The sequence below is a fragment of the Pristis pectinata genome, chromosome 10 (genome assembly GCF_009764475.1).
Source record: "Pristis pectinata isolate sPriPec2 chromosome 10, sPriPec2.1.pri, whole genome shotgun sequence".
NCBI classification, from domain to species: Eukaryota; Metazoa; Chordata; class Chondrichthyes; order Rhinopristiformes; family Pristidae; genus Pristis; species Pristis pectinata.
Genome location: NC_067414.1, coordinates 57,249,127 through 57,272,427, shown reverse-complemented (window position 1 = coordinate 57,272,427; position 23,301 = coordinate 57,249,127). Strand labels below are relative to the sequence as shown.

The following is a 23,301-nucleotide window of genomic DNA, read 5'->3' as shown; positions in this document are numbered from 1 at the left end:
GCCAGTGACATAGGCCTTCCATATCTGAACCAGAGATGTATGGGTGTAGAAAGACCACCACCAATCATTCTTGGATAAGTACGATTTAGCCGATTTAGTTAATTTTGCAGGTTGCACATTTCCTCACGATATTAACCAATAAAACTTCCACACAAGCCTCCTCATGTTCTCTCGACTTATTACCATTGTCCTATTTATCCCTCTTTTCCATCAGGTATATGTGACTCCCCTTAGGTACATCAGTGCTGTCTGTTCTGTTGCCAAAACCTGCAGTTATCTTAATATCTTAAAGCTGTTGATGTACAGTAGTTTACAATTATAATTTTTATGTGTTAACTCAAAGCTGTAAAATAATTTATGACAAAGGGAAGCAAGATTTATGAATTGGAATGTTGTGCCCAATACATTGTTAATATAACTGTACTTTTATGATGTTTGTTAAGAGTGGAAGAGTGCAACTGAGAAAAATTGTTGGATGAATTTTATAAGCATTAGTTGTGAAAGATATTTAAACATTATGGATTTTCAATTTCTATTGTTGGAAGTTATTGCTTGTTGTGGCTGAAATAACTATTTATTTAACCTTGGTTCATTTCATCAAGAAGAAAAATACTGCAGATGGCAGAAATCAAAACTGTGAAAGGCCATCAAACATAAAATCTTGTTTCTTTCTCCACTGATTTAACAAGTATTTCCAATATTTTTGTTTTTATTCACTTTATGGACTTTTGGTCAGTTTGTGTTATTACTTTAAAGTATTCTTTTTGATCTATATTTCAGCAGTGGAATTGTCCAGAACAGTTTTTCCATCTGAGGTTGTGAAGTTAGAGGAGGCCTGGGGAGACTATCTTGTACAACAGAAACAGTTGGACGCTGCAATTAACCATTTTATTGAAGCTGGGTAAGTTCAACCAACCCAAAAGGATGCCTTCTGTACACAGTCAGTAACAGTGAATAGGCCATATGATTCAAGGGTTGGAACCTGTTGCCTGTGGTAAAGTTTCTTTAATTATATGCTGATGTACTTTGTATTTAAACTTTCATTTGTTAATATTTTTTCCAGTTGTTCTGTAAAGGCAATTGAAGCAAGTATTGGAGCTCGGCAGTGGAAAAAAGCAGTCCATATTCTGGAGCTTCAAGATGACAAAACAACTTATAAATATTATCATAAAATAGCTCAGCACTATGCCTCAGTTCAAGAATATGAGGTCAGGAACTTGCCATATGTGCGATTTTCTATAGTTAACCTGTATACCATTATATTGCCATGTTAGAATTTTTAATTTATAATTTTTTTTAAACTAGCTAATTCAAACATTGACTGAATTTTGAATTGGTGAACGTCTTATTTCTTTATTGTTTCTCTGGGATTTATTCTTCATTCATGTTCATTCCATGAAAATCATATAATGTTGATCACATGACCCAATAGAAACCTCTTGCTTGGTATTCTACAATTATATTGGTACAGGTCCTCCCCAGCATACGAACGCTTGACTTACATATAGCCTGTACGTACAGTCAAGTGTTTAGGAGTCAAGCACAATGGATTTGCTGGGTGCTGTGGGGCCTCAGGCATCTTCTGCTGTGTGGGAACTCGGTTCACAGCAGCATTTTCAACTTGCGAACCGTCCAGGTTACAAACAATTTACAGGAATGAATCCCTATCATGACCTGGGGAGGACCTGTACTGAATATACTTATAGAACTATAGCAATCTGCAGGTTAGAGGGTGATAATCAACACATCTATCCCTGCTGACCTATGGCGATTCCAAACAAAATTAATCCCACAGCTCCCTGGGTGACAAGACAGAAAAATATATCAGGTAAAAATATGAAAAGCAAAAAAGGCTTTCCTTTGCATTAGTGTTCTTCAAGTACCAAGATGTCCCAAATGCTTAGCAACCAATTACATAACAAGTACTTATTAAGCGTAGTCTAATCACAGTTTGAAAAAAAGATGAAGCAATTTAACTGCTTAGAATGCTTTTCTTACCTGTCTTAAAGGTAGGTCTGTCAAAAACCTTTGGGTTCATTTACTGGAATAGTTGACAAGAGTTTATAATCACACTGCGCAATCAGAGTATGCCCAGTTCCCGGATTTTCCAGCAAGCATCAGATTCCCTTGTTGATTTAAATTACTAATCCTTTGATAAAGAAATTTAAGGCATTTTGAAAACAATTTGAAATAAAAGAGATTTTGTTTTATTTTTCTGGATTATTTTAGCTGGCTGAAAGATGTTTGCATTTTTGGATTCCTAATTTAAGTGAATGGTGAATTTGGCAAGCATTGTTATAAGTTTGTACTATACATAGTAGGCCAAGCTGATTCAATGATATATTGCATTATTTTCAAATTGTATCAAACATGGCCATTCAAGATCTGCTAATTATATTTAAAATTAGAGAGGAGACTCCCTGTGTGTTTCATTTCCTTAGATACAGTACTTCTAATCAAATTTTCCTTGTGTTACTCCAACAACCTAGTTGTATCCTATGCCTAGTTGTATCTTATGTACATTTATAAAGAGATCTGTAGAATGGTATCTATTGCAGAGTATGAAGCCTCAAATTGACTGCCAAACAGCCTCAATGCATACATTAGTACCTGTCACATCATTCTATTTAACAAGCCAAAACGTACACACTTTATTTGGGCTACAGACCTCTCAAGAGGACAGACAATTAGTTTAGCCCAAGTTCCTGTAAATGTAGCTGTCAAAGATTCATACACATTGTAAAACTTAATAGCTTCCAGCAATTTTAAGACAATATACGGTGTGTACAAAATAACAAGATAATTATGAGTCAAAAAATCATTTGAACTAGCTAAGTGAATTTATTCAGAGAGACCTTAAAAACTGAATTGCATTATCTCATTGTTTCTTTAAAAATTGAAATTGTCCCTTCTTTTCCAGTTTATTCAGGAATGGATACCACATAGTCTGGTTTAAATTAATATAGTAAATATCTTTTCCATTTTTCTAATTTGTGTACATTGTCATTTAAGACCACAATTTGCCACTTCTCAGAGCCAAAAACATCAAATCTGTACAAATTTGGCTCATAAATCAGAGTTTTAGTTGTTTGATATAAGAGATTAGCTTTGTGGTCTTCTCTGCAATCCCACTTATCTCTCTCGTATGTTTGACCATACAGCTGGAGGCAAAATAAATATTTTAAAAAAATGTTGGTCCAAAATGTTTGGCCAAAGAATTTGATGACAACATCTTCATTTGTACTGGATCATTTTGGCTATTTTCTTAATAATTTGTTGACTTTGTTGATTTCACTGTTGGTTGTACTAAGTGTTAAAAATATAAGTATTCCATGAACTGTTTGAACTTTAACACTGTTATGTTGTCTCTCCTGTTTTGGTACCAATGACAAATTTGCAAAGACTTTTCCGAATACAGGTCATTGATGTAAATCAGAAACAGTGATGGTTTCAACAGGAAATCCCTTAGACACCACACCCATTTCTTCCCTCCAACTCAATGCAACTTGTATATAACTAGTTCCCATTAACTCAAGACACTTTCATATCTATTCCCATGTATTAACTTGGATCACCCTGTTTTGCCATGCAGGACTTCCAATTAATTCATACGAGTATTACTAATTTTGTCCTTGCCTGCATGGGTAGTGCATGTTACTTATTTTGTTCCCCTGTGAGTACTTGAAGAAACAGTTATCCAAAATATTTGCTATTGTGTTTATTCTCTGTTTCAAGTCTGTTTGTATCTGTCATCATTCTTGTGTCTTCTGTTATTCCTATTTTACATTCAAGTAGTAATTTTTTAAAAAAAATTTCATTTTGCCTCCAGCTATATTCTTCTGCTCATCCTTTTAACTTGCTTCTCCGTGTCCCTATATCAATCCCACTGAATACATTTCTTTTTCTCCTTTACATCTTTAGAGATTTTTTGGAAATTTCATTTTGGTTTAATTTCCTAATCTATTTATGTTTATCCCAGATTTTCTAAAATTAAGTGTATGTTGCAACTTTTTTCCTGCAGACTTGACAGTATTTATACCTCAACAGTGCTCCTTTTCAGCCAAAACCACAGAACTTCTTATCCAACAATCCTGTGGGGTGTAACTTTGCCACAATGACTGCATGATTTAAGGCAGTAATTCACAGCCACCTGTCTAGGATCATTGGGGTTCACCAATACATATTAGCTTTATAAATGTTATACCCGATTGATGAATCCCTGCTTCAATGAAAACTTGCAGTTCTGTCATATTGTTTCTAACGTTTATACTATTCATACCTTCTTTCCTGCATCTGAACTTCTGAGTTTGTCTCTAACTTCTGATGCTTTTACCCTCTGATGGAATGTCCTCTACTGTGCAATTAGTATCATCTGAAATCAGATTTTATCCCTACCTCCTCTTCCTATCTAATTTTAAGAATTCTGCCATTGTTCCTTATCTATCCAAATTTTACTTGCATTACATCAGAACTGCTTGTTCAATCTATGCCATAACATTGTCTTTCTTTGTGTGATTTTACAGAAAGATTTAATTTGTGGGGTTATCAATGGAATTATTTCACACCATAATCAAGTAAATTCAGCCTTATGGAAGGTTGGATTTTGTAAGGAGTGATTTCCCCTGATGAATGCTTTAAGACAGTTGACTTTTAAAGTTGTAGAATCCCTATATATAGAGGCTCTTCAGCCCACTATTTCTGTGCTAACTGTCAAGTACCCACTTACTCCAATCCCATTTTTCCTCTTACATACCTATCCACTCATCCCAGTTCTCCTGCCACCTGCAGTTGGGACAGTTTGCTGTGTCTAACCTACCATCCTTGGCACATGGGAAGAAACAGGACTACCTGGAAAACCCAATGGTCACAGGTAGAGCATGCAAACACAACAAGGTCAGAATTTCAGCTGGGTTTCTGGAGCTACGAGGCCACATTGTTAACTGCCATGCTACCCCGTAAATTCATTTAATTAGTTTTAAGGGACAATGCTTTCATGAAAATGACTGCTGCCCTTTTATGTTGTTTCATTGTGAAGGCAAAATATGGTAACAAATTATGTCAAAGCAAAAACACACTTCATTTTCTTGGCAAAAGGCAATGTCTCTCCCCAAAATGTGTTGGAGCAAACCAAAGAATGTTATTGTAGCGTCAAGTTCACCAGATACATATGGAATCCATGGTAGAAGTTATTGATTGCACATTGAAAATAAACCTGATCTTCTAACTGGTGCAATAATTAGTTATGAAGATTATAATAGCTATTTATAAATTTTTTTACAATCACATATATTTTTCAAAGTTGAATTTATTGTCATATGCACAAATACATGTATGCACAGGTGCAATGAAAAACTTACTTGCAGCAACATCACTGCCACATAGCATCATATAAGCAGCATTCACAAGAAAAACATAAATTATACACAATTTTTACAAGAAAGAACACAATTAGAACAAAAAACAAAGTCCATTTTAGTGCAAAGTGAGGTGGTGGTGGTGTGTAAGTAAGTTTTTGAATATCAGTTTTAGTGTTTGCTTTTTCATAGTTTTCCTTCTTTATAAGTTTACAATTGTGAAAAAGTACTGATGATGCATACTTTGTTTCTATGGGGCTTGACGTTTTATTTAACATGGGGTTTGGATTGCAGTTCTTGTCTGGTAGCGGGCAGACTGCTAACTGGCCTATAATTTCCTGTCTTTTGCCTCCCTCCCTTCTTAAAGAGTGGAGTGATATTTGTGATTTTCTAATCCTCCAGAACCATTCCTGAATCTGTGGATTCTTGTAAGATCACTACTAATGCCTCCACAATCTCTTCAGCTAACTTTCAGAACCCTGGGGTGTAGTCCATTTGGTCCAGGAGACTTATCTACCTTCAAACCTTTCGGTTTCCCAAGCACTTTCTCCTTCGTAATAGCAATTGCACTTACTTCCCCCTAAAAGAAGCAAGGCTGTGGAAAGAAGCATTAGACTATCACCAGATATTATCAGGTGGAATTTGAGCATCATTCATTTTGATTTGTATGTGCACATACTAATCGGTTTTGTCCATATGTTTGTCCTGAGAGAGGCTGCTGCCAGTGGAACAGTCAGAGGCATTTTGTTATAGATCATGGCGTAGAGTGATGTAGCCAGCAAACTGGATCTGGAAGCTATAGTGTTATGTCACAGTGTTGTTGAAGAAAACTAGAAGCTGTAATAAGTTTAATAGATGGAAATGTTATGGTTGTATTTAAAAAATGGGAAATTCTGTGGCCACAGAATTTCCCATTTTTCAGATACAACCATAAAATATCCATTAATTTTCTCCCTTTGGTTTATTTGATTGTATAATCAGTATATCAACATATAAATATTTTGAGCTCCCAGTATCATTTTTTTGATGTTTGGAAAGCATCTTTGTGATCACTGATGCAAACTCATAATTTTTAGGAAAAACTGGCAAACTTTGCAATATGGGTATAAGGAAATGGTGCAAGGTTAATCCACCTCCCCTTATCTCCATCCTGTTGTTCTACGTAATATAGATGGTCATAAATTTTCTGCATTGTGAGGATTTGACTAGAGTGTAGAGCTACAAAGTGGTTCTGCATCTGTCAAACTAGTGTTGCATGCCAATTGACAACATGATTTACCTGTACTGTATTCTATCAGATGTTTAACTGTGGCAGGCTTTACCATTATGATGTGCAGCACCCTTTGTGTTAGAAGTGTGTGCACACATACTGTAGATGTCATTTTGGAATCCGGGAAGTCTTCACAATGCTCAAAACATAATATGATGAATTTCAACCAACAAAACTTGAAATCAAATATTATTGAAGAGGTTTGTCTTTTATGGTTTTGTTAACCTAAATTGATGATTTTTCTTTTTATCTTCTAGACTGCGGAAAAAATGTACATTAAAGCTGACCGAATCAAGGATGCCATTGACATGTACAAGCAAGTGGGATGTTGGGAGAAGGCTCACAAGGTCCGGTGCTGAATTGTAATTAAAAATGAAACTGTTTAAGAAGCATTTCTCCATATTTATGTTGCTTAAGTAGTACTTCAATCTGTCTCACCTGGGACACAGATTGAAATACAATTTAGTCTGACGGGAAGGGGAAGAGAAATCCCACGCATTTACACTGGAACAGGCAACTTGTGCTCATGAATATTGTATGAATTAAGATTGACATCCAAGATTTGCCCCTGATTCAATAGGCACATCATAGATATGGGGATCAATGGGGCTACAGATTACCCTACAAAATTTGGTGATCACCATGCTGAACATCCTGAGCACATCTCAGCACTTGCTATGGCCATGCCCCATGGAGTTTGGCTGCAAAATATTGCTTTTAAATATTGTTTTTTATCTCTTTCCTACTTAACATTTTGATGTTCAATGTCTAGCTTGGTGTTTCCTAACAAACACAATACTTGGTATTGTAAAGATGACAGCATTGACTTAAGAAACTTATGAAAAGTATAAATTTGAGAATCCTGACAGGTAGTACAGTTAGCCATTTACTTCATAAATTAATCAATGTGGCAGATTTTCAGTGGTCATTTCACCTTTGGATTGCCAGTTCCAACAGTCATATTTAAATCAGTGCATATATAAAAATAATAAAATAAATATAACTGTAGAGTTATGCAGCATAGAAACAGACCTGTTGGCCCACCATGTCCATGTTCCAAAGGCAGTGCATTCCAACTATCCTCTAGATGAAATATTCTTCCCCAGATCCTCTCTAAACCTCTTACTCTTTACCCTAAACCTATGCCCTCTAAAATTCCCAGCCATGGGGAAAGTGTTCCTACTTCTACCCTATCCATGCCCCTAGCTTTGGACTAGTACTGTTAAATGCAATGATACTTCTGCAGCTCTCGGAGATTAATTATAATTCTAAAGCAAAATTTTTCTTGAAACACAGTTAGCTGTGAAGTGTATGAAGCAGGAAGATGTTGCTGTTCTGTACATAAATCAAGCACAAGAGTTGGAAAAGAAAGGAAAATACAAAGAAGCTGAAAGGTAACATATGGAACACTATGCTGTTGACATTATTGGAAGATATAGAAGCTGTAGTGTAAATAAGCTATTTGTCTCAAGTAATATATGTTAATGTTTCCTTTGCACATACAATAAACCTAATATTCCTATGATATCCATGCCAAAGTATTGGGGAGTGGAGGAGAAGCTTGAGTCCCAGTTTTGGGGATAGTTGGATTTTCTCAAATCGCACTCTCTGGGTGCTTCATGTTTTGTGCTTTGCTTCACTTACTTGCTGCTTGACAGTCATCCATTTAAGTATACCCAACTGAAGATGCTGATCAAACTTCCATAATATAGTAGTTGATATGTTGCTTGTCTTATCCAAGGGTTCAGAGCTGTTTGTCAAATGCTGAAAAATTATCATCAGTGCGCATGAAGACTGGTCACGTTGTCTTTGTCAAGCACTGATGAGGCCTACCTGATGCAGGCTAATGTTAACGAGGTAGCCTGTCAAACTCCATTGGATAAGGGGTTTCCAGGTAACAGCATGGAGAAACAATGGGGATGCAGTAAGTTAAATGGCAACTTGTATCTGCCCCACTGCATTTGCAGCTGGGTATTCTGACCTAAATGTTGTGGATTGATCAACTTATTTTGAACAGTTACTATGATAACCTTTTTCTGCAGGTTGTACATTACTGTGGATGAACCTGATTTAGCAATCACAATGTATAAGAAGCTTAAAATGTATGATGACATGATTCGACTTGTGGCTAAATATCATAAAGATCTACTTACAGATACCCACCTTCATCTTGCAAAGGTATGGGATAATGACTAAATGTTGCTGTGTGCAAGCTTTATTTTTTTATCTGACTGTATTATACTACTGTAGTAAAGCAGTATATCAGTGATGGGAAAGTTATTGGAAGGGATTCTGAGAGAAAGGATTTGTTTTCATTTGGAAAGGCAAGGACTGATGAGGGGTAGTCAGCATGGCTTTGTGCATGGGAAATCGTCTCACAAATTTGATTGAGTTTTTGAAGAGGTGACCAAGAGGGCACAGCAGTAGACCTTGTCTTTGACAAGGTCCTGCATGATAGGCTAGCTGGCCAGAAGGTTAGAATACATGGAAACCAGCGTGAGTTAATGAATTGGATACAAAATTGGCTTAGTGGTTGGAGGCAGAGGGTGGTTATGGAGAGTTGATTTTCAGATTGGAGGCCTGTGACCAGTGGTGTGTTGTGGGGATCGATGCTGGGTCCTCTGTTGTTTGTCATATATACTGATGATTTCAATGAGAATGTAGGTAGTGTAGCGGTTGCTACCGCAGGATGAACACAAGACACTAGTCGTAGAGTTTCAGAGCAGAACTGTTTATTTTCCCGCCTTGCGCGGGCCTTTTAAGAGAGCCTGTTCCCGCCCACTCAAAACGGCAATGACGTATACGCCACGTCATTAAACCTTTCCCGCGTGCGGGTACTCCCTGTCGCTCGGGGAAGACGAAGGCCCACCGCCATCTTGGGCCTCACCGCTCCAACGACGCGCAACCCGACCGCCGAGCCGGTTCACTTGCTCGGACAGTGAGTCGCTACACAACCCCCCCCCCCCCAGAACCGGCGATACGGTCCCCAAGGTCCGCGGGCTGTGTTAGCCGCCGCTTAGGAGGTCGGCCTCTGCGTCGCGGTGCTGGAACCTCGACTGGTTGTTGTAGATCTAAATGGGTTGGTTTGAGGCAGTCCGTCGTGAAGACCTGCTCCTTGCCCCCAATGTCCAAAATAAAGGTGGACCCATTATTCCTGATGACTCGGAACGGCCCCTCATATGGTCGTTGCAACGGTGCCCAAGGTGTGCCCCGCGAACGAAAATAAACTTAGTCTCGTAGTTCTTTGGGCTTACAGGATGGGGCTTGACTGTGCCGTGAAGTGGGAATCAGGGCTAAGTTGCCGAGCCTCTCGCACAGTCTTTGCAGGACTGCTGTGGGTTGTTCCCTTTGGTCCTGAAGGGAGGGTATGAAATCCCCTGGGATGACCAGGGGCGCTCTGTACACGAGTTCAGCTGACGAAACATGGAGGTCTTCTTTGGGGGCAGTGCGTATGCCGAGCAGGACCCAAGGCAGTTCGTCGACCCAGTTAGGACCCTTCAAGCGGGCCATCAGGGCTGATTTCAGATGGCGGTGGAAACGTTCCACTAACCCGTTTGATTGAGGGTGGTAGGCCGTGGTAGTGTGCAGCTGCGTCCCTAGCATGTTCGCTAATGCAGACCAGAGGCTGGAGGTAAATTGGATGCCCTTGTCTGAAGTGATGTGGGCTGGAACACCAAAACGCGAGATCCAAGTTGTGAGCAGCGCTCGGGCGCAGGAATCAGTGGTGATGTCAGATAGAGGGGTTGCCTCTGGCCACCTCGTGAACCAGTCCACGATGGTAAGGAGATACCGGGCTCCTCTTGAAACTGGCAGAGGACCAACGAGGTCGACATGGATGTGGTTGAACCTTCTACTGCTAGGCTCGAACTACTGTGGCAGGACCTTGGTGTGTCGTTGGATTTTCGATGTCTGGCAGTGCTGACAAGTCCTGGCCCACTCACTGACCTGTTTGCGCAGGCCATGCCAGACGAACTTGCTGGCGACCAGCCAGACAGTTGATCTGATGGACGGGTGCGCCAACCCATGTATCGAATCGAAAACGCGTTTCCACCAAGCTGCAGGAACTATAGGGCGGGGTTGACCTGTTGCGATGTCGCAAAGGAGGGTCTGCTGACCTGGACCAACTACGAAATCTTGGAGCTGCAGGCCCGAGATTGCGGTTTCGTAGCTGGGCAGTTCGTCGTCGGCTTGCTGTGCGTCAACCAGGGCCTTGTAGTCGATACCCAGGGACAGGCTGTGGATGGTCGGTCTGGAAAGTGCGTCAGCAACGACACTGTCCTTCCCGGAGACATGTTGGAGATCCGTTGTGAATTCGGAAATGTAGGACAAATGTCTCTGCTGACAAGCTGACCAGGGATCAGAGACTTTGGAGAAGGCGAAGGACAAAGGCTTATGGTCAGTGAAGGCGGTGAAAGGCCTGCCTTCTAAAAAGTACCGGAAATGCCAGACCGCCTGGTACAGCGCTAGAAGTTCCTGATCAAAAGCGCTGTATTTCAGTTCAGGTGGTCTAAGGTGCCTGATGAAAAATGCCAAGGGTTGCCAACTGCCTTCAATTAGTTGTTCCAGTACCCCACCAACCGCGGTGTTGGATGCGTCCACCGTGAGGGCGGTTGGGACGTCTGTCCTAGGGTGTACAAGCATCGTGGCGTTTGCCAGGGTGTCCTTGGCCTTAACAAAGGCAACCGCAGCCTTGTCGTTCCAGGCGATGTCCTTGCCCTTACCAGCCATCAGAGAGAACAAAGGGCGCATGATACGGGCTGCTGCAGGGATGAACCGATGGCAAAAGTTGACCATCCCCAGGAATTCCTGTAGGCCTTTGACCGTGTTGGGGTGGGCAAAATGGCAGATAGCGTCCACCTTGGCAGGTAGGGGTGTTTCTCCATCGCTGGTGATTCTGTGGCCGAGGAAATCGATAGAGTCAAGCCCGAATTGGCACTTGGCCGGGTTGATCGTGAGGCCGAAATCACGGAGATGGGAATACAGTTGGCGGAGGTGGGAAAGGTGTTCTTGGCGGTCACGGCTGGCGATTAGTATGTCATCTAAGTAAATGAACACTAAGTTCAGGTCTTGGCCTACCGCATCCATCAGCCGCTGGAACGTCTGCGCGGCGTTCTTAAGGCCGAATGGCATTCGAAGGAACTCAAAGAGGCCGAATGGGGTGATAATCGCAGTTTTGGGGATGTCATCTGAGTGGACTGGGATTTGGTGGTATCCCCGAACGAGGTCCACCTTGGAGAAGATGCGGGCCCCATGTAGGTTGGCTGCAAAGTCTTGGATGTGAGGGATGGGGTAGCGGTCTGGGGTGGTGGTGTCATTCAGCCGGCGATAGTCGCCACAGGGCCTCCACCCGCCGGTAGCTTTGGGGACTACGTGCAGGGGGGGAGGCCCAGGAGCTGTCTGACCTGCGAACAATCCCCAGCTCCTCCATGCGACGGAACTCTTCCTTTGCCAGGCGGAGCTTGTCTGGAGGTAGTCGTCGTGCTCGGGCATGAAGGGGTGGCCCTGTGGTAATGATGTGGTGTTGCACCTCGTGTTTGGGCATAGAATTCGTAAACTGAGGTGCCAAAACTGATGGGAATTCGGCTAGGAGCTTGGTGAACTCGTTGCCAGACAGGAAAATGGAGTCCAAGTGCAGGGCTGGTAGGCTGGTTTCTCCCGGGGGTAGGTCTGGAAAGTTGTGGAGTGGACTAGCCGTTTCCCTCGCAGGTCGACTAACAGGTTATGGGCCCGAAGGAAATCGGCTCCCAGGAGTGGTTGGGCGATGGTGGCAAGGGTAAAGGTCCAGGTGAAACGGCTGTTGCCGAATTGTAACTGAAGTGTACGGGTACCGAAAGTCCGTATCGTTTTGCCGTTTGTGGTATTGAGTACAGGACTTTGTTGCCTGTTACAAGTGTCGCAGCCGGTTGGGGGCAAAATACTGACCTCTGCTCCAGTACCGACGAGGAAACGCCGCCCGGACTGCTTGTCCCAAACGAATAGGAGGCTTTGTCGGCGGCCAGCCGCCGTAGCTGTTAGCGGCGGCTGGCGCTGGCATTTCCCTGACTTGCAGGTTGGGCGGCATCGACGGGCCTCCGCGCCCCACCTCTGATGGTAGAAACACAGTTGGTCGCCATTGTCGTCGTCTGTGTTTCTGGGGTGTGGTCGCTCGGTTGCTAGGACTGGTTTAGGCAGGCGTTGGGCTCGCAGCCTGGCAATTTGGCTGACGGACAAACCGTGCTCGCGTTTGGCCTTCCACAGGACATCTGCCTGGGCAGCCACCTCACGTGGGTTGCTGAAATCAACGTCGGCCAACAGCAGGTGAATGTCATCAGGTAGTTGTTCAAGGAAGGCCTGTTCGAACATTAGGCAGGGCTTGTGTCCCTCGGCCAATGCCAGCATCTCATTCATTAGGGCGGATGGGGATCTGTCTCCCAGGCCGTCGAGATGAAGCAGGCGGGTGGCGCGCTCACGACGGGAGAGGCCGAAGGTCCGAATCAGAAGGTCTTTGAAAGCCGGGTACTTATCCTCCTCCGGAGGAGACTGGATGAAGTCACTGACCTGGGCGGCTGTCTCCTGGTCCAGAGAGCTGACCACATGGTAGTACTTTGTGGAGTCGGAGGTGATCTGCCGAAGGTGGAATTGCGCTTCGGCTTGGTGAAACCAGATGCTGGGACGAAGCGTCCAAAAGGTGGGCAGCTTGAGTGCCACTGCGTTGGATGCTGCGTTGTCGTCCATTGTGCGGGTCCAAAATCTGTTTGGACCATCGGGGTCACCAAATGTAGCGGTTGCTACCGCAGGATGAACACAAGACACTAGTCGTAGAGTTTCAGAACAGAACTGTTTATTTTCCCGCCTTGCGCGGGCCTTTTAAGAGAGCCTGTTCCTGCCCACTCAAAACGGCAATGACGTATACGCCACGTCATCAAACCTTTCCCGCGCACGGGTTCTCCCTGTCACTCGGGGAAGATGAAGTCCCACCGCCATCTTGGGCCTCGCCGCTCCAACGACGTGCAACCTGACCGCCAAGCCGGTTCGCTTGCTCGGACAGTGAGTCGCTATAGTAGTATGATTAATAAGTTTGTGGATGACACCAAAGTTAGTAGTATAGTGGAGAGTGGAGAAGGTTGTCTAAAGTTCAATAGGATCTAGATGAACTGGGAAAGTGGACAAGGAAATTACCAATGGAATTTAACTCAAACAAGTGTGAAGTGATACATTTTGGGAAGTTAAGCCAGGGCAGGACATACACAGTGAATGCAGGGCCCTGGGCAATACTGTAGAATAGAGACCTTGGGGTGCATGTACATAGTTCCCTGAAAGTGGCAACACAGGTAGATAGGGTGGTGTAGAAGACATATGGCATGTTTGCCTTCATCAACTGAGCATTGTGTACAGGAGTTGGGATGTCATGTTAGTTGTACAAAACATAGTTTAGGCTGCACTTGGAGTATTGTGTGCAGTTCCGGTCACCAAACTACAGGAAATTTGTGATTAAGCTCAAGAGGCTCCAGAAAAGATTCACAAGGATGTTGAATGGATTGGAGGGCTTGAGTTATAAGGAGAGATTGGATAGGTTGGGTCTGTTTTCCCTGGATTAAGATTCAGATTAGTTTATTGTCATATATACCAGGGTGCAAAGAAAGAATCTCACAGAATAAATATTGTAATATGGTAATAATAAATACAGTGATGAGCACAAAAACAACAGGGTGGTGCAAAGTATAGGAGGCTGAGATGTGACATGGTTGAGGTATATAAAATTATGAGAGGCATAGATAGGGTAGATGGTCAGAGTTTGTTTCCCCATGGTAGGGTTATCTAAAACTAGGTGGTATAGGTTTAAGGTGAGAGGAAGGAGGTTTAAAGGGGATCGGAGGGGTAAATTTTTCACACAGTAGTTGGTATCTGGAATGAGCTGCCCGATGAGGTGGTGGTTGCAGGACCAGTAATAACACTTAAGAGGCATCTGGACAGGTACTTGAATGAGCAAGGCACAGAGGGATATGGAATGAATGCAGGCAAGTGGGATTAGTATAGCCATTATGGTGGGTCGAAGGGCCTGTTTCTATGCTGTACAACATTATGACTTATTATTTAAAAATATTTTGTTTAATATTACAAGATAGAAAATCCATGTTGACATTTGATTTTGAAATTCTGTTCATCAACACAAATTGGTATAATTAATCTAAGTCTTGATTCCATTTGATTTGAACATTTTGATGACTTGACACAAATTTTCCTGAGTGCTGTGGCCATTCAAATAGTCAATTGTCCTGCACTTACCATATGGGCTTTCATAACGGTTGTTCGCAAAAAGTCTCTAGGGCCTTCTTGGCAAATCTTCCCTGGGCCTTTTAAATAATTTAAATTACAATTAATTAAATTAATAATTAAATTGAAATAAAAACCATGTAATTAAAGAATTATTGTACTTCCTCACAGTCACAGAAGCTTTGTTCACATGAATGGGCTAGCAGATCCTGTACCAGGCCTATCCTGCTGCAGAATCTGCAAGCTTAAACACTGGGGAATTCAAGCAACTTGATGCACAGTGATAGATATACCATTGAGAAAATGTTGACAGGTTCAGGGCTTCCAATTTTGATACAGATGCCTTGAAGCCTAGAATCTGATGGCACTGAAGTGGGTAAATGCAGGCAGTTCTGTTGCAAAACTGCCATCAAAATCTTACCATTATTTTTCTCAACTGAAATTTCAAGCTAAAATCTATGACTCTACCATTTATGTAATTTCAATCAAGTTACAAATGCATTGTTAATGCATTTCTAGCTAACATTTGGGTTTAAGGATGCTACCTGTTCTGATGCAAATATGTTGCTATAGGAACTGGAAAGTGAAGGCCGTTTTCGAGAAGCTGAGTACCATTACTTGGAAGCGAAAGAATGGAAGGCAATTGTGAATATGTACCGTGTTAATGACATGTGGGATGAAGCATATAGGGTAAGAAGATCTTGCTTGCCTACAAATTCTTTCTTTCATTTTGGAATGGACATGAAATCCATTGTTTACAAAGACCACACATAAAATGCCAATAATCAAAACATTGAACAAATAGCTCTAATAAATTAAACAAATTTATATTTTAAAACATAAACAGCTTTTACTGATAGTAGTTCTATCTGTTATATTTCCTGCTAAATAGACAGATCCTACTGAATTTTCTATTTTAGTGTCTACACCGACCTGCGATCATAATGTGAGCCATAATAGAACTAAGAGATAAGAACATGAAAAATAGGAGCGTGAATTAATTACATGCCCCCAAATCTTTTTTCTGCCATTCAACAGATCATGGCTGATCTGATCTTGGCCTCCAGATCCACTTTCTTACCTGCTCCCATTATACGTGTCTCCTTTATGGACCCAAAATCTGTCTCAGAATATTATAAATTTAAGGTAAGAGGAGGCAGTATTGTGATGTAGCTAGAAGAACTACTACCTCACAGTTCCAGCAACCCGGATTCATTCCTGACCTCTGATGCTATCTGTGTGGAGACAGCATGTCCTTCTTACGACCCTGTGGATTTCTTCCAAATGCTCTGGTTTCTTCCCATATCCCAAAGATGTGTTGGTTGTCAGGCAGGTTAACTGGTCACTGCAAATTGCACTGAAACAAACTCCTGATATCTTGCTCCTTTACCACCATATTCCCAACTCTTTTCTTATCTTAATTCTTCCCTTGTTAACTTTTCTCCGCAACCTCATCCCATTCTATGAATTCTTCTTTCAGCTTTATTTCTTCTCTCTCTGCTATCTTCCCCTTTTCCCTTTCTTTCCCTCTCATTTTCTTCTTTAATTCTATCTTCTTCCCATCTCTCTCCTGACGTCCTTTCTGCTCTGGCTCCCTCCTTCCAGCATCCATGCATCTTTCATTCAGTCTATTCTATTAAATCAAATTTTACATTCCTTCCTGAAACCTAACTTTTATTCTACCCCACCCTCTAACCACTTTGCTACCTCCTGACCATTTTCTCTATTAAACATACAGAGGATGCTTGGTACTCCATAGGTACCACTACAGGAGACAAATTAATAATTAGTTATTCAGTGTCTTTGTATCCAACATGGTGTAATAATTTCTTTAGTTGGTTACATTCATCTCTTTTTCCTCTTGGTCATGCACTTTGTAGTTATCTTTGCTTCTCATTTTGATCATTATGCCTCAGTGTTATTACTTTTATATGGAGCCATAATTAGATGGGCAACAAAAACTCAGAATGAAGAAATGTAGAAATACATAGTTGGACATTTTTAAAAGTTCTAAAATGAAAAGTTCCCAAGTAGTCTTTGTGAATTATTTTCCCTTTTGAGAAAATGTCAGTATGCATTTGTACGTAGTAAATTTCCATTTAAAATTGTAGAAAATCCAATGTGAGAATTGATTTAAGAAAACTCCCTTGTGCTTCTTACAGGTTTCTAAAGCCCATGGGGGTGCAAATGCTCACAAACAGGTGGCCTACTTATGGGCTAAAAGTCTGGGAGGAGAGTCGGCAGTTAAATTGTTGAATAAATTTGGTCTTCTGGAAACAGCAATTGACTATGCAGCTGATAACTGGTGAGATTGTTTTTAAAATGAAATCATTTCACATTACCATTTGTGCTAAGTTTTATATGACTTTTTCATTTACCTTCCTTTGTTATGCAACATACCTTATATGATTGAATAAATAACCTACTTATTTGGGATGGGCATACCCAGTGAGCAAACTCCTGAACTGTTGGAGTATAATGAACTTATCTTGGTAATTGTTAAACCTGCTTTTGCATACTTCGTCCATTCTTCACAATAAGCTCTTTTTAAGAGCAGAGGATACCTGACCCGCTGAATTCCTCCACCTCCTTTGTGTGTTGCTCCTTTTAAGAGCAGGATTGATGATGTTTCAGATGCTGAAGATGATGGAATCTGATAGGAAAGGAAGGTGGAACTGGAACATGGAATCAAGTGAGGGAGGTAGGGAAGGCAGATGGGAAAAATGGGGGAGGGGAACCAGTGGGAGGAGTGTGTAGTGATGGGCAGATAGAGTGGGTGAGCCATTTGTCACCTTCACCAATCACCTCCCAGCTTCTGTCACTACTTCCACTCTCCCCTCTTCTATCTGCCTATCACCCCTCCTCAGCTGGATCCACTTATCACTTGCTAGCTCTTGCTCCACCACTTCCCTTCACCTTTTTATACTGGCTATCTTCCCTCTATCTTTCAGTCCATTTCCCTCCATAGATGCTGCCTGACCTGCTGAGCTCCTCCAACATCTTGTGTATTGCAACATAATTCCAAATCAATGCAGTCTGTGACCTTGAAGGGAACGAGGGTGGTGGTGTTCCCATGTGTCTGGTGCATTTGTTTATCTTCATGGTCAAAGGCATGGTTTTGCCATGTGTTGGAGTAGCCTTGGCAAGTAACTGTAGTGTATTTTCAGTCACATTGCACTTTTAGTGGTGGAATTGAATGTTAAGAGTGATGGCTTGGGTGTTGTCAAGCAGGGGAGTTTTCCTAGATGGTATTGAGCTTCTTGGCTGTTGTTGGAGCTACATGCATCCAAGTGAGTATTCCATCACAGTCCTGACTCTTGCCTGGCAGATGGTGGAAAGGCTTTGGGAAGTGAAGAGGCAAGTCAATCACTGCAGAATACCCAGCCTTCAAAAATTTTTTCACCAAAAAACAGGCAATAGAGGGCATAATAATAATTTATATTATGGATTGGTCACTAAATTTATTACTGGAGAAGGTGGGCTTCACGATCTGCATAAAAACTTGATGCACAGTTGATGCTGGACTCCACCATGCTTCTTTACACTGTTAGGTTTCCCGTTGTACCAAGCACTTCATTGCGCATTCCCATCAGCCACTTATGTAGCTTGCCTCATCCAAATCCACTGAGGCCTGTTTCCCTATGACACTTGTTGATTCCTGTGCTGGTTGTAGGCTACTTGGTGTCTCCCCACATGCAGATTCTGCCTCAGTGCTTGCCTCTAAATTATGAACAATGTCAGTATCTAAACTGGTAACTGCATATGTGAAATCAAATAACAATGTGTCTTTATCATCACTGCCGTCCTGGTGGTGTTCTGCAATTTAGTTAGGGGTACACTTCTTGGATATCTGAAAGGAGAAAGATGCCAGGGTAGGATTATGGTAATCAAAGTGGAAGTGTGAGTAAAAGGTGCATGCTTACCCTATCATTACTTGTAAATCTGAAGAGATTATGCTTTGAGGAGGGATTAGGCAGGAGGCTAGTGTCTCCTTCAATTAATTGAAAGCCAGGCTGGCTATGGCCTCAGCAATGACTGTTTTACTATTGGGCTGTATTTTCTCCTGTATGGGAGTTAGGACACAAAGATGTGGTTGGGCTTCTCCATTTATTTCCTTTCATCTGCTTGTACCTGGAAGAGGGAGGGAAGGGTATCAATGAATGTCTGCAATATGTTTTGGTGATGTAACTGTCATGATTGAATAGTTGGCAGTATGTGTGCAATCTGTGGGATTCTAAGTGTGTGAGGGGACAGTGGAAGATATGAATATTAAGTATGATGATTGTGATAGTTTATTTGCAGGAGAGTTATAGGACTACTGTATGGTAAATTGAGCAGTATCTGAGAGTAGTGGAGCATTTGATTAAAATATGAATTTTGAAGATGTATTCATTGGTTTCAGCCACTCGTATATTTCCATTGAATTTACTTTGGTCCTGCATCCAGATCCTTGGGAGTTAATTTATAGCATTGATATTAGGGCTGTCAACTTCCACCATATTCTGGAGGGTGTTCAGTATAACTGGAGGGCCACCAGGTCCTATGAAGATAGAATATGTCTCCCCTGCTTTCCGCCTTCACCACCAAGGCCTTCAATGCAGGATTCAAAAAAATTTAGTCTGTTGTCTCGCTCGATGTTTCATTCTTTGCAGTTTGTCAGGTTGCATTCAATGAACAACTGCTCTAGCTACAATGCTCCTCCCCCTTGAAGGTCCAGACAAGCTTCAGGGAGCACAGGCCATCTCTTACGCTTGTTAGCTAGTCGTGATATTGACCCCTTGCTGATTATTGCAGCCATTGAACAGTGGATCTGGTCGCTGGATTCAGAAGGCCTTCAAAGTTGGTGTGTAGCCAGTAATGTAAGTTAATTGATAATGCGTCAATGCCAGCAATTTGTAAATCAAACAGAACATTATGGTATACAAGTACATCAATAGAATATAAATTTAAGGCAGATCTATAAAGGAATTCATGAGCTTTATAGGAATAAAGCAGGCAGTCGACATTTTGGGTCAGGACCCTGCTTCAGGACTCAAGATAGGAAAAGTGGAAGCCCAATATATAGGAGGGAAAAGCAGAGCAGTGATAAGTGGACAAAAGGGGGGAGGCTCCTCTGTGACTCCCTAGTTCACTCCTCTTCCCCCCCACCCATCCCGCTCACACCCCAGGAACTTTCCACTGCCCCTGCCATAGGTGCAACACCTGCCCCTACACCACCTCCATCCAGGGACCCAAACAGTCCTTTCAGGTGAGACAGATTCACCTGCACCTCCCGTAATATCATCTACTGCATTTGGTGCTCCAAGTATGGCGTCCTCTACATTGGCCACACGAAATGCAGACTAGGTGACCCTTTCGCAGAACACCTACGCTCCATCCATAACCACGATCTGTATCTCCCCATTGCCAGTCACTTCAACTCCCCCTCCCACACTATCACAGATATGTCAGTCCTTGGCCTCCTCTACTGCTAGGAGAATTCTAAGCGCAAACTGGAGGAACAGCACCTCACTTTCCATCTTGGAACCTTGCAGCCTAATGGCATAAACATTGAATTCTCCCATTTTAAGTAATCCCCACACCCACCCCCTACCACGCCCCTTCTTTCCTTTCCTAGCTTATCTCTCTTTCTTCTACCCCCCTTTTTTCCTCCTTACCTTTGACCCATCCCCCGGTGGATCTGCTCTCTCCCGCACCTACCTATCACTATCTCTTACCTGCATCTACCTATCACCACCTTGTGCCCACCCTGCCTCCCCTTTTTTATCCACCTATCACTGCTCTGCTTTTCCCTCCTATATATTGGGCTTCCCCTTTTTCCTATCTTCAGTCCTGAAGAAGGGTCCTGACACTAAACGTTGACCATCTGGTTTTTTCCATGGATGCTGCCTGGCCTGCTAAGTTCCTCCAGCATCATAGTGTTTTTTATTTTGTGAAAATATTTTGAGGTGATTGCTGGTTTTGGAGGACATGAACTACATTTGGATTGTCAGATTAAAATTTATTCATTGTGATTAAGTTGATATTAAATAATCACTTAAACGATGATAAAATTTGCTTTCAGTTCTTTCGAGTTTGCGTTTGAATTATCACGACTGTCAATGAAAAATAAAATCCCAGATATTCATCTCAAATATGCCATGTATCTGGAAGATGAGGTAAATGTTTACTTTTCTTTATTGATATTCAACTATTTTCAGATTTTAATTTTATTTGTGCACTTATCTCAATAGAAATATAGTGTAATACAATTTATTCTAATACAATAAATCTGATGGCCGAGGCCAATAAATACACCCAGTAGATAACTAAGTAAAAAATATTTTGCCTTTTTGCATTTATAAGTTTGTGGTTACATTCTTATTCAGAATTGAGCATGGCTTATTAATGCCCATTAGACTTTTTTAGCTGTTTGTGAGAGCAACAGAACATCTCGACACTTTCATATCTAGGTTACATTCAAACCTATGAGCCCAAATTTACAGTTCTATTGGTTTTTAATTCACTGGTGCCTTTCAAATATTTTTGATAATATAACATTAGAAAATAACTATAAGAAACAAGTGAAAAATGTATGAAAGAAATTTAATTGGAAAAATATTAAGGAGTAACAATAGGATAGAAATTCATCCTTGGTTGCTAGTGTTAAAAGTTCTTGTATGAAATTAATGGAGCCAAATTTCATAAGTAGACCATGTCATGTGGCTATTACATATATGTGCATTTAGCACAAGTGACCTGGAACAATTTTTGTTCTTCCCATGGCATTTCCATGTGAGTTTACAAAGCAATCAACAGATATTGTTATGAAGCACCTCTTATCAAGCATCAGTTACAAACTTTGTACAAATATATGAAAACATTTCAAGTTTAATAAATTAAAGAAAAATGCAGACACATTTTTGAAGATAGAAATATAATGTTTACTTATTTCTCACTTCTAAATTTATCATGTTTCACAATTCTAGGGTAAGTTTCAAGAGGCAGAAATTGAATTCATTAAAGCAGGAAAGTCTAAGGAGGCTGTTCTCATGTAAGTTTTTCTCCTGATCGATCTTTCATTATGTAAATAAATAAATATAGTTTTACATAGCTTAACATTCAGTTTACTTTTTTAAGGTATGTACATAACCAGGATTGGGATGCAGCCCAGAGAGTGGCAGAAGCTCATGACTCAGACAGTGTAGCTGATGTCCTGGTGGGTCAGGCACGATTTGCCTTTGACCAGAAAGAATATCAAAAGGCTGAGGCTTTCCTCTTGAGGGCTCAAAGACCAGAACTGGCTGTCAAATATTACAAGGTTAGATTTTGTCTTTTGTCCACTTGGTTTTGTCTTTGAAAATTAATATAATTAGCTGGGATTGCCAATAAGGCGCAAGAGGTGCTAATTTTATACACGTGCATTATTTTTATTCCACCAAGAGAAATTGCCATACTTAAACAAAAGTTGGTAGTTAACATGTTATTTGTGCATACATGTTGTAGTTCTCCAACATCTGTCTGTCCAAGGAGCAAAGTACAAAGACATTCCTCTCCTCAATGGAGGTGCTGACAATGACTTACTATTTCCACAGTTATCACAGCATTTGTAGAGCAAGGATGAAACCATGTTGCTGGTGCCAGTGAAAATTACAGTAGCCATGAATTTCTAAACTGGTACTAGGACATCAATGACACTTTTCATTTTTGTAGCATTCCAGTGCACTAAAGTTATGGTGGATGAGTGGAATAATCCCACAGAAACTTAAGGTTATCCTGTTTTTAATGGGTTAAAGACATTTTTACTTTGTTCTTTGTTGCAGGATGTTGGAATGTGGAGTGATGCAATAAAAATTTGTAAAGAATACATCCCCAACAAGCTGGAACAACTTCAGGAGGAATATGAACAGGAAGCAATTAAGAAAGGAACAAAGTGAGCATATGATCTGGTTAATGTGCAAATGTTTAAAATCATGAAGATTATCAATTACAGTGCTGTAATTTAGATATTAAATTAATGATATGTAATATGTATTTAAAATGTTGGTAAAAATTTACGTATATCATGTTGTATTTACCTTCTGCTTGTGTGTGTCCGCACGCACGTGTATGCATGAGCTAGTTTGTGTTGAGAAAATTGCTAGTAATTTGATGGAAGGCCTTTGCTAATAGGGGTCTCAAGTTCCTTAAAGTTAGGAACTTGTAAAATCAAATGGCGCAACATTTGAAAAGCAAAAGACTGCAGTTGCTGGAAATCTGAAATAAAAATGGAAATTGCTGAAAATACTCAGCAGGTCAGGCAGCAACTGTGGAGAGAGAAACAGTAACACTGCGGTAAGCAAAATTGTTTCAAGACATTTAAAAAAAACTTGCGATCTTAAGAACGGACAGATTTGGGTCTCCAGACCACCCAGGGAGTGAATGCAGCAGCTGGAAGCTCAGGGA

The 23,301-nt window shown here is 41.2% G+C and overlaps 1 protein-coding gene across 1 annotated transcript in view; it reads left to right on the top strand.

Annotated features, from left to right (window-relative positions):
* The window catches only part of ift172 (intraflagellar transport 172), a 138,614-nt gene that overhangs the window by 75,725 nt on the left and 39,588 nt on the right, over positions 1–23,301 (top strand). The window contains 11 exon segments of the mRNA XM_052024729.1: positions 781–901; positions 1,064–1,208; positions 6,882–6,971; positions 7,921–8,018; positions 8,667–8,802; positions 15,451–15,567; positions 17,040–17,182; positions 20,942–21,035; positions 21,846–21,910; positions 21,997–22,177; positions 22,680–22,789. Coding sequence (XP_051880689.1) covers positions 781–901; positions 1,064–1,208; positions 6,882–6,971; positions 7,921–8,018; positions 8,667–8,802; positions 15,451–15,567; positions 17,040–17,182; positions 20,942–21,035; positions 21,846–21,910; positions 21,997–22,177; positions 22,680–22,789 — 1,300 coding nt within the window.